The 12739-nt window shown below is 35.9% G+C and overlaps 1 protein-coding gene across 10 annotated transcripts in view; it reads right to left on the bottom strand.

The window, feature by feature from the left end:
• The window catches only part of CDC42BPA (CDC42 binding protein kinase alpha), a 177990-nt gene that overhangs the window by 63912 nt on the left and 101339 nt on the right, over positions 1-12739 (bottom strand). For all 10 annotated transcript variants that reach the window (XM_068185950.1, XM_068185947.1, XM_068185946.1 and 7 more), the window contains exons 7-12: positions 10366-10459; positions 9410-9610; positions 8583-8831; positions 4843-4922; positions 3653-3819; positions 3083-3205 (exon numbers count right to left, since the gene is read on the bottom strand). In XM_068185950.1, coding sequence (XP_068042051.1) covers positions 3083-3205; positions 3653-3819; positions 4843-4922; positions 8583-8831; positions 9410-9610; positions 10366-10459 — 914 coding nt within the window. The remainder of the gene's footprint in view (positions 1-3082; positions 3206-3652; positions 3820-4842; positions 4923-8582; positions 8832-9409; positions 9611-10365; positions 10460-12739) is intronic.

The following is a 12739-nucleotide window of genomic DNA, read 5'->3' on the forward strand; positions in this document are numbered from 1 at the left end:
TCTGCTGAGCCAAGATAAATCTCTCTTCTGTGCATGAACTACTTTGTTCCACAGCTCTGTTTTCTTCTTGCTTTGCTGCCCTTTACATATTTGGCAATATTAAAGATTCCTCAAAGTTTTCTCCTATGTAACTTAGCGAACAAAAATTATAACTTTGACCTCAAAAATTGAAAGCATATGCTAGCTTGTCATTTCCTGGAAAACCAGATAGACAAGAAAAATGTATTTTTCTAAGCCCTCCCAGTGACACTCCTGAATTTGCCACAATTTTGAGTTCATTCTTTATTACCTTTTTAAGCAGGTGTTTACTCTTACAGCTTTAGAACAGGCAGTAAAACAGGTTAAAAAATGTAACAAAAAGCTAGGTGTGACATATGTGCTGTAAATGGTAATTTTCCATTTAATCCCCCTAGTTGTAACTAACATTTTGATAATATATGCAAACACTCACTGTAATATATTATTACATTAAATTTAGTAACTCAAGAGATGAGTCCAAAGCATAAAAAAGTTAATCTCTGCACCTGAACCTTCTTAAAGTTCATCAGATCTAGTAGAAAAATTAGATCTTTTAAAGGCTATCCAGAAAACCTGGAACTAGCTCCCCTATATTTGGAAGCATTCAGCCAGGGCCATCACTTGGTTTGTTTCTGTGTTCTGTCATTAATACAGTTCTAAAATCTATCTCGAAACCCCCATAAAAGTCAAGTAAAATAGAAAATTCTCTTTTTATTTTATTAGATTTTCTTGTATTAGTTACAGCTTAAGGCACAAATGAGTCCTTCCTACCAAATAGCTGGATCAGACAAAGCATTCAAGTATACACTGGCAAAGTTGTGTGGTGACTGGGGATAGGTTAGGCAGCTTTATACCTTCCTCGTTTGATCCTATTATTCACTTCCAAACCAAACTCCAAAAGTACACATTCTGTCTAGGAAAAAATACACAAATATGTATGCTGTGTGAAGCAGACAATTACTTTAGGAAAAGACTTCTCAGTATTGACCACCTTCACCAGACTTTGACTTCTTTTCAATTTCAAAACGGATAGCAAATGTGTTGGGGAGTGTTTCCACACCTTTACTTTTTTTTCATTACCAAAGGAAGTAGTGGTATTTTCAGCAGTGAACTAAGTTGCAGTTTAATAATAAAGAATAAAATACAATTTAAAGCTGATTCTCATGTTTTTCTGTGAATGACTGGTCTCATTCACAAACTATTCTTGTGAATGTTGCTTTTCAGTGGTCTCAAAGACTCAAAACCTGATCTAAGGATTGTTGCAGAGAAGGGGATTCTGATCATGTTGTCTTTATCCTCATTACAGCAGCAAGAGGAGGGACATTTGGCTGGAGCAAAATTTTACAAAACCCTTTGTCCTGATATAGTGCCAACATGGCATCACTCAAACCAGAGTGATCCTCCCTGAGCTAGCTAAGCCACGTTCCTATCCAAAAATAATGCCTATGGTACAATACAAAACTGCTGCATCACACCAGAGCAGCTGTCCAACTGTGTATCTGTAACAGGCTTTTTTCAGACTACACAATTTTAACAGGCTGTAATCTATGTGCTGCACTCTGCAGTTCACACATAGCTCTTCCTGCCCCACAAGGCAGCTGCAGAGTCCAAACACATCCACTCCAGTGTCTGCAAGTTAAGTTCAAGTTACTCTTTCTGTGGGTGTCGCTGCTGGCATTCCTGACACTTTCAGGAATTAAATGAAGTCTTGTCACAAATACAAACCAGAACAAATGTTTTTTGTAGTTTCCTCCAACCTTTCTGGCTGTTTGTTTTTCTCTGGCCTCAGGCAAGATATGGACATGTAATAGAGATGCATCTACCACTACTTGTGACTTATTTTTCACACAGAACGCAGACATTTTCCTATTTCTATAAGATTAATTGGGTTTTTTCCTCTGTTTCTTTGGTTCCAGACCTGATACCTAACAGTGTATTGTTAATTTTCCTAAAAAAAAAAAAATCTTGCTGTGCTTCCTTTCTTCCTTTTTTTTTTTTTGAGATGTCTCTGCTCTCAAGACCCTATTTTAAAGACAGCATTATGGAGACAGCAGGAGTCCTATGCTACAAATCACCGTGAGAGAAAATTCCCTTCACCTTAATTCAGAATACCAAATCAAGAATACTGAATACTAGCCTTTAAAGCAGAGTAACAATGTATTAGCTAAACAGAAAGCAAATTGGTTCACTCATAGCTATATTCAATACAGTGGTGCAGTGTAAGCCATCACTCTCAAAGTTCCCAAAATATAAATTGCCCAGAATCTGGGAAAGTAAGGCTGGAAAATGATGGATCTTTCCCTGAACATCTCCAGTTGCCTCTGTAAAACACACATACTGGGCTAAGCAGATCTTTGCTTTTTGACTAGTATGAGAGTCCTGATGAAAGGCAGCATAACATTAATTTTAAAAATTAATCATTTTAGCTGCACAGATTTCAAAAACACTTTTCCAACTCAAAGTACTGAGGGACTTAATAGCCAAAACTTTAGTTTTAATAAAATGTTCAAGAACTCTCAAAAGCAAAGGAATAAATGCTCCGTTTTGAAAGGAATGACAGCTCATTGACAGCAGAGCTGAAAGGTGGTTCTTCTCCCTCTCATCTCCCTTTCCTCATGTGTTTCTATTGCCCACCTTGTGCTGATTTATCTCATCAGAAGTTGATTAAATTCTCACTATCTAATAGCATTTTCTTTGTTTAACTGAGTTTTAAAATCATGAGAGAGTGCAGGGAATGCACAGATTGAGAAGGGGCCATGCAGCTGTAGGCAGGACTTATTTTGGTGGCAGTTTTCTTTGGTCACCTCTGCTGCTGGAAGTGCAGCCCCATGGCCCATTGTATCCTCTCTCATGCACTACTCCTTGCCACTTGGAAAACTCAAACTGAATTTGGAGAAAATGCTGAGGTACAGTGGGAGAGTAAGGGGTAAAATGAGAAGTAAAAATAGACTGGAAAACTTTCATAAAGCCAAGGAAAACTAACATTACAACTGGAGAGAAAAAAACCAAACTTGACAAAACACAGTTTCTTGTCACAGCTTTTACATTAGTATTTAAAACATACCTGTTACCTGTTTCTTCAACTTTTCAATTTCTTCTTTCAAACTTTTAATTTCTAAATCTTTGCTTGCTGTTATTGGGCCATCCACTGTTGAATACTGCAGAGCCTGCACTGTCTGGGTGGACTCTAGAAGAAGATGGAAGAAAGAGGGACGAATAACATGTCTGACATCTGAGATCAAAGAGATACTACTGATAAATTAAGACATGCCAAAAGATCCTGCACTGGGCATTCTACAATTTGTAATTTCCAACTATTACGTGCCAATTTTTCAGTAATTGTCAGCCGGACCAACTAAGTTCTTAGAAGTTTTAAGAATGAAATGTTTATGCCATAGTGACCAAGGTACAGTAAGAATAAAGTAAGCCAGAAGTTGCATACATGGTGCATTTCAGGCATAAAGAGTAACAGAAATTTAATTTATCAACAGAAATAATACAGAGAATTATTTTCTGCTAGAAAGCATCCCAGGAGGTATATTTAACTTTTTTCCACAGTATAAACAGTGCCTTACAAAACTGCAGGTTTAAAGTTTAAAAAGTGATGGAATGATTTTATTTTTAATGACAATACCTTGCAGTTTTCTGCTAAGTTCAAGCTTTTCCTGTTCTAGACGTCTTATTCTCCTCTCATAAGCTTCTGTTGCTAAACTATCCTCCAAAGTTCTTTGAATGCTGGCATCAAGATCCATGGAGGGTGGTCCAGCTGTCAGTCTTAGACAGCTGCGGTCTGAAAGCACACTGGGGGAAAAAAATAAATAGTATTGGATTTTACAACAGCCTGGTTTAAAATACTGCTATAAAAACATCAACTAATAAACAGTTTGCTTAAGTTGTTAATTACTATGCCATTTATTATAACATCAAAGAATATCTTGTTTGTATGTGCTCATTGGAAATTGAAATAATTTTTACCTAGCATGCCTGATTTCCTCAATGCATTTTTTGTTACACAGAAGTGGATGAACTCCTGATTAAAAATCATTATGGACACTCTTATGTTAGTCAGATAGCAAAAGCCTAGACGGTAAAATTACAAAAAAGGTTCATTTGAGAATAGTTAATCAAGCATCACAAATGCTTTAAAGACAACGATCACTAAAAATGGTGTGAAATTATCCCATAACAACTAGGGCATAGACATGTCAGAAATGCTGTGGCTACTCATGTACACATGCTACTACTTATGCAAATAATCCTTTTGAAGTCTAGGACATTCTAGGACATAGTCACACTCCCAGCAGAAACATAGGCCTGGTTTTTCAATGGTTGTAAACATTCTTTCTTTATTTCCATAAACAAAGAGCATACAAGGGACTTCTCTGTTTAGTTTAGCAATGGAAATTAGTGAAATATTTTATATCTGCTATTAATGTAGAATTTAAAGTAATTTTTACAAAATTTCTATTCAGACTTACAGAAGTGTCAAAGGGCTAGAAATAAAACTGGTTTTAATGTCTAACAAACTAAGTTCTGCCGTGGTCCACACATCTAGTCTTAACTGTACCATGTACAGTTAATTTTATATATTCTCTAATAACAACCTTTCTCATCAAAACTCCCCCCCTGAGCACAGGTGCTGACCTTTACATGGATGTGAATTTTACCTGCAGAGAGCTCATTCTTTTGAAAAGACAGCATTTTAGATTATGGTAATTTCTTCAATAAACTACATTCTTTGATACCTGTTCAGTATGTTTCAAAGACAGAAAGTTAGAATACTGTGTAACTAGCCTACAGACAATTTTGGAACTCTTAACTTACCAGCTACTTGTATATGTGAAACCCACAAATGGTAAATGATGGCCAGAAAATGCAGTGTGGGATGGTGGAGGCATTGTTTCCTAGAAAAAATACAGGACAGTTGAGTAAGCAGTATCCTATTGGACTTAAAAGAAACAGATTTTCCAGTTTAACCATATGAGAAGTGTTAGTGATAGTATCATATGAATGATAGTCACTGTCATCCTTATCTACAGCCCAAATATAAACCAGCATCAACTAAATCTATTTATAATAGCATCTAACATACACAAAAACAGAGCATGCTGACATAAAAATGCTTTTCTAATTAAATAGGCTATTGTTTGGCAGAAAGCAGAATATTACACATACGAGATGCCAATTTATTCCTTCTTTTTACCAAGAAGCTCTTAGCACAAAGAGCAACACCTTTTATTCCCTGCTATGCCTCTGTGCTATTCAGTCAACAGGGCTTCCTGCCTGTAGAATTACCAGCCCACTTCTGAGTGGGCTATCTCTATTTGGAGAGAACAATCAGCAGGCATTTACTAGAAAGAAATAATACCACAGAGTGTTCTAATCCCATTAGTGCTTTGACCATTCCTTCATTCTTTGCTCCTCTTTCTTTCCAGACAAAGAACTACAAACCAAGACAAATCTTTCAGTTTCTCTTCAGGCTAAAATAACCCTGTTGTTATTTTACTTGGACTATTTGAAGTTCTAATATTCTTAATTGTTCTGTTAAAAGCTTCCTGTTTAACCCCAAGATGCAAGGTTTATGTTGCTCTACTAGAGATGGCCATAACAGTCACCAAAAGAAAACCCCCAAAAAGATATTATTTCACTGGAAGTGACAAAAGATTCCATATTGTCAGAAAAGGTATGTAACAATTCCTTTCTAAACCCAAACAAAAATGAAGAAAGGAAGTTTTAAATTTCTTTCATATAAAACTCAGCAGGAAAGGACAAGGAGTAAGACTGCATTCAAAAGAAATCTGAAATTAACTTTCCAGTGGTGGTGTCAGCTATATTACATCACAACCTTGTCCTCTTAGCTGACAAAAACCTTCATGTTATAAAACAGTTCCCCAACAAGAGTAATGATATTGCTAGATTGTGTAAATTCATGATAAAAATATTAATTATTACAGATTACTATGGTTAGAAGAAGTAAAATGCTACTTCTTTGCATTTTTTTACCTTTCATAGATTCAAATTTCAAAACTATCTTCAGAAATAACTTTAAAAATATCAAATGCTTAATTGCATGATTTTAACAGCCCACATGACAATTCTCAGGTACCACGCAGGTTACTACTCTAAAATATCATCTCTATTGATCATAAGGTAAGATTCTGCAAAAAAGTTTGATTGCAGAGATCAAGATATGCATCTCTTGCTGCTTGTGTGAATTAAGCTGCACAACCATGCTGAGAAAATTATGACTGAATCTCTCAAACCAAACGAGAGATGACTAAACCAAACAGTTAAAAGCTAAAACCCAGCACAGCTTAGGCTGCCTGAACAGCACAGTTTTGCCCTTTATGCTTGTGTGTATGCTCAACATACTTTTAAAATGTCATTATTATGTATATAATTTTTCCATGGGACTACGGTCTCATTCAAAGTTCAGGAAGAATAACAATCATGCCTTTTCAACACTGTCTTTTATCTTCAGTACTGGGTTTTCCTCATTTGCTCTATGCAATTCAAATCTTGCCAAGAATTAAAAAAAAAAAAAAAAAAAAAAAAAGGCCTCATGGGCTTATCTGTGGTGCTGACTTCTATAACAGCAGTGTGAGTATGTAGAACTTCCTCAAAAGATATGTATGAAATATGGAGGAGAAAATACCTCCAAGTTTTATATAAGGAATTTGAGGCAAAGCAGTATGAAATACGATGTCCACTGGTCAAAGCAAAAATGTAAAATATTCTCAGTCATGCAGTGCCTTTAGGCTAGGTTTTTACAGCAGTTCTGAGATACTAGGTGTGAAAAGAAATGGCAAGAAAATAACATCCTTATATTAAAACAGAACAAAACCTTCAGATGTTTCAAATTAGGAAACTGAAAAAGAAGTTCTAGAAACTGGTATTTTCTCTACCTATTCAGGGGCATTGCTTTTCACCCCCAAATGTCTAAAGAAAACTAAGAATTGGACTCAGTTTTCTCAGTTGAGAGTCCAGTAACTCAGCAGAAAAGCATTTCTTCACCTGCAGGTTCTTGTTTCTTCACAATAGTAAAGCATTCGCACTGCACAGGCAGAGTTTGAAAAGCTCATGTGGGAGACTGGGCTCTAAAAAGGCGGAGTGGAATGGACAACACTAAAATGTGTGAATGACCTCCAAAAGATATTTCAGCTTCACAAACAATGACCTGCTACATACAGCATCCACTCCAGCTACTCCATCCTCAGAGCTATTGCTGGACAAAATAATGTGCAAACAGGTATGTGAAGACTGTATCAACAAATTTTAAGATAAAAATACTTCTGTTGTGAAGGGAGGTGGAAATATCAGATGTAAGTGAGGAAACAAAATGAAAAAAATGCAAATAATCCTATGCAGATACACTGATTTGCCTCTAAGAAAAAGGGGTCTGAGATTTAACCAGAGATCACAGTATCACTTAAATTGGAAAAGATCATTGAGTCCAACCATTAACTGTTAGGTCCATCACTAAATGACTTTCCTAAGGACCACGTCTACACGTGTTTTAAAAACCTCCAGTGATAGTTGACTCCACCACTTTCCTGGGTAGCCCTTCTGGTAATGAAATTTTTCCCAATATCCAAACTAAACCTCCCCTGGCTCAACTTGAGGCCATTTCCTCTTGTCCTGTGGTTTATTCCTGGGGAAAAGACACTGACACCCACAAAGTGTTTTAGTCAAAGTGTTTTCCACGTTTTAATGTGCAGCTGGAGAAAAGGGAATGCAAATAATGATCTTCTTGTCACATCAATTCATGTTGCCACTTACATGCAGGCCCAGAAAACTGAGTGAAACTGAAATGCAAATGCAGTTCAGAAAACAAAAGCAAAAGTGGCGAAAATGCTTTACCTCACATATAAGCAGCAGGTTTCTGCATCTTTCAACAGACACAAACACAAAAATACCCAAAGATATTTCCAAGGAGAGAACAAAAAGCATTTCTCCAATGCAAAGATATCTATCATCTGTCAAAGCTCCTTTTCAAAAGCATAGAAAATCTGGTAAAATCAACAGCCGCAGAGCATTTTAAGGAAAGGTAAAAATCTTTTCTTGTTCCCTAAGAAATGGCTGTAATATTTCTCCTACATTTCCCAAAAATCAAGTTGGAGAAAAGGCTGGAAAAAGTTTAGTGGAAATGAACTGAATGGAATCCAACACTGATATGAGCAATTAGAGTAGAGCAATAAAATAAAATAAAATGCAATATGTAAAGTTATACTAAGTCTTAGCAACGCTCTGCTAGAAATAGTTTTGCAGACTGTCTGTATGTGAATGTATTATTCTTTATAAGACATGGACACTAAACTTGTTACTACAACAGATGTATACTAGCTAAAGACATGTAAAGCTACAATGAATTTACACAAGTTATCCTTACACAAGTATGATTTGAGGACCAGCCTAAAAACTATGAAAGCATTCCCCTCTCAGTTCCTCAAAGCAGCACCTGTTACTTATGCAGAACACAGTGAAATAAACTGCCTTTTTCCATATGTTTTGTTACAAAGTATACTACAAAGGCTGAGTCATCAAAATGTTAATTGTATACTTACAGAGTTTTTTAAGCAATCATCATCCACATCAAAGTTTGATGTATCAGTAGGGCTGCTGACTTCTGGGATGTAAGGTGCCTCACAGTTCCTAATGTTGTCCCAATCAATCCCAGCAAAAAACGGATGGTTCTTAAAGTCTTCTATTCCATTTTGTCCAAGTCGATGCTCTCTGCTACAAATGAGTCTTCGGATGAGGTCCTTTGCACTTTCAGAGACATCTGTCACTTGAGCAGGAAACTGAAACCTCTCCTTAAAAATTTAAATAAGAGGAAACAGTTTATTACCAAGAAAAAGTTGGAAAAAAATATCTTCTTAGTGAAAATCATTATCTAGAAAAAGAAATGTTTAAATACTCCAGCTCTGAAATACATGCAGTAAGGTTTCAAAGAAAAGACTTCGGCTAAAGATAGAAACTATTAAGATTTTTTTTCTCTTCTAGTTTTTCCCCTGTATTTAAATTTCTCTTACACTACAGCTGTTGAATTCTACAGCTAGCTCCATGTGGAAGAATATTTTAGAATCTTCTGCATAAGCCAAGGAATGGGTTTACCAGAAGAAAGAAACACAACAGGATTGATGCTGTGTAGCCAAGACAGACTCCACAGAGTGAATTAACATCCATGTTTCCAAACCCAGATTTCAAGTTTTAGCCTTATCCCAAAGCAAAGTCATCTGCAATCCATAACCATTAACTTGTTACATGGAAACATATTTTTGTTCTACATTTATGAACGCTTAACATAATTAGTACATAAAAACTTATTTTTAAATAGGTGTTCAAGTTACCCCATTATTAAAAATCAGAGACAGACAGAAAGTGCACTAACTTTGTGGTTCATTATTTTCCCATAGGTCTCCACCAAGGACTCAGCATAAAAGGGCGTTTCTCCATAAAGCATTTCATACATGCAAACGCCCAGGGACCACCAGTCACACTCGGGCCCATACTTCCCTTTTCCATCTTCCATGGCCTGCAAGATTTCTGGAGATATGTAGTCTGGTGTTCCAACTGCCACTGAAGATTGGACCTAGAGAAATTGCATTTTCAGGATTAAAATCAACTTTCATCATTACAGACAATGTGGTACTGTGCCCATGTATATATAAATTTAGCCCAGCATTCTTGTCATAACAATAACAATTATATACAAGCAAAAGCTTCTCAATTCATAAACAAATATTTAAGCATTCAAGCCACTGCATTAATAGGCATCCCAATAATATACTTTTGCTAAACTATTATCAATATTTAGAAACAGATAAAGGACAAAACTGTCAGTTGTCACAACTAGAGCCAGTAAGCAATTATAGATTTGGTAATCACATATATTAGGTCAAATACTTTGTAATCCCCTGGGACATGGTTAAACATACTGGAATTACATTCTAGTCACACTTAATGTGCAAATATAAATGTAGTAGAAGAACATCATCACATTTCAGTATCTCATCCTGCTCATACTACAGCTTACATTTTCAATAAAGATTAGAGCTCAGAGCTTAAAACTGGGAGATTCATAGTTCATAAACACCTACTTGGCATTGACAGCACAGCTTCCCTTTATTTATTTAGGAGCTGACTGTATGCTAAAAAGTTTTTAATATACTGCAAATCCAAGCAGTCTGCAGTTGAATTTTCACGAAAGTCAGTTATATACCAATACAATTTACAGTTCCATTTAATTTGCTGTAAGGCAACTTTTCCCTATATTAGCACACATTTTGTGGCTATCAATGGACTGAAGAAAAAATATTTAGGAATGTATCATTCTTTCTAATGTACCGTTCCATCTTCCATCAGTTTCAGACAAGAACCAAAATCTGCTAATCGAATATGTCCATTCATATCCATCAAGATGTTGTCCGGTTTTATGTCCCTGCAATTAAACAAATTCCAGCATTAGTACAAAATGTATTGCATAAGATGTATTCCAAGCATTAATTCTACAAGTCTTTTCATTCAAAACCAGCAACCTGTCAGTTCACAGAAGACAGTCACTCATGATATGGTGAAATTTGCACTAGAGACATTTCATGACAGGGGCTGTAGATGAGTCAAATCCTACAATGCTTCTTAATTTTAGTAAGAATTGTGTATTTAAATTACTCTCATGTCTCAAGGGTAGACAGGATAATCTTACTTGCTCTGAGCTTTTGTAGATAAAATTTTTAAATCATCTGAAGAATTTTAGTGAAATGCTCTCGGAAGATGCATGCTTATACAGGAGCTGGAAACAACCCCTAGATTTTACAACAGAACAAAGGCCAATGAAATCCTGAAATAGTTAACACATGTTTAGATTTACTGTCTTTCATTGACATTCTTCTCTCACATGCATCTCTGTTCACTGCGTACATCTGTCACGCTTCTGCTGACATGACCATTGCACACACCACTGCAGCTCTGCCTGGCCACACTCTGCCTGCCTCATTCAGGCCATGATGCAGATGGAACTACCCTTCTAAGCAGGCAGCTTAATAAACACTCCTCATATTGTAAACTTGACCTTTTTTTTGTCTCAGGCTTTTCCTAAGTGTACTGAAACACAGGTAGAGTGTATGTTCCCAGTGTGCAGCTGAGTAGGACAAAAGTCCTCAGTTACCAGAGGAACATTTGTTGTTCAACTTGTAAACTAGGTTCAAATGTTGAAATTTCTTTTCAATTAAGTATAGATATTAGAAACACACATAAAGCTACATTTAAAAAATATCTAACATTATTACATTCTTAGACTACCCTTTTCTATTATATTCAAAACATAAGATATGACTGTATGAATACAGGTATACAAATATTTTCTCAGGGAACGTTTTTAAGATATAAGAACAAACCCCCTAAAAAAAAAATTAAGTCTTTACTTTGCTTAATTCCCCAAACAGCTTATAAAATGAATGTCACTGATTGCTTTGCACACAAATCTCAAAATATTCACAAGTTAAAATGTTCACATTGCACCTGAGAGCAAATTTTGTTGTTTGGATTTTGATGTTTTGTTTTTGTTGTTGTTTTCTTTTTCTCCCCCAACTAAAAGTTGAGTTATAGACAAGGTTTACTGATTATTTACAATAGAAAAAATAATTAGAACTACACCTTGAACAACATTATAGAAGCTATAGCATAAAGGTGTCACAGTGTCACATACTTGGTGACAATTAATACAGTAACAATTTGCTGTTTGGAAAAAAAGAACTTCCTGAATTTGCGTTACTCAAAGACATGCAGGCAGCAGCACATGCTGAAAACAAACTTTAGGCACCTTTCAAATGCTCAGAAATATTTACAAAGTAGAAAGCAAACACTGCAAGAAAGCACACTTTCACAACTTGCAGCTGAGCATAAAGACAATTCTTTACAAAGTAAATCAGAAAAAATAACCGAGTCCATTCTCATAAGACCATTCTCCCACTTGATTTTTGCTGACACTGAATATCCCAAAGAATTGCAGCCTCCAGACTGAGATAGTTGTGTTTGTTTTGCATTCACCCACTAAAAACATTCCTTAAACATGCTTCTAAATAAAAACAAACACACACCATTGAGACTGCTGGAATTATAACTTCAGTTTAAAACACTTTGCAAAAACATACACCTAAAACCCAGATCCTCCTAGAAGCTGGATCTAGTTCAAGCTAAACAAAAACATGAGTCACCCTTGAGGCCCCATTTATCCATGTTCTATCATTTAATATATTCCCAAGAGAAATAATAACAACATTAATAACCATCATCATCATCCCAACCTCTCCCATTCAATCTCACAAAACAGCAAGAAAACATGAAAAAATCTCATTGTGTTGTCAACACTGTGCAAAACCAAACCTTCAAACAACACCGAATGCACTTGAAGGAACAATGATTTCTTGCAGAGTGGCATTTGTAATGCTTAGCAATAGCTTCCTAAGAACAATTTTCACAGTTTAGGAAAAAAGAAAAGACCCACTTAATAAATACAAATTCTTTTCAGGTCTTGTAACAGAAGCTATGGACTATGAACAACTGTTCTGAATTCTGAGCTACATTAATAAAAGACAGTTTGAAAGACAAGAATTGCTGGTACCTGCAGAGTAGAGTAGGCTATAAGCAAAGGGAAAGAAAATTATGAGCCCCAGAGGGGAACAAGGAACGGGAGCAATTATTGCCAGTGTAACTGGAAAAT

This window comes from Anomalospiza imberbis, chromosome 3 (genome assembly GCF_031753505.1).
Source record: "Anomalospiza imberbis isolate Cuckoo-Finch-1a 21T00152 chromosome 3, ASM3175350v1, whole genome shotgun sequence".
Classification (NCBI taxonomy): Eukaryota; Metazoa; Chordata; class Aves; order Passeriformes; family Viduidae; genus Anomalospiza; species Anomalospiza imberbis.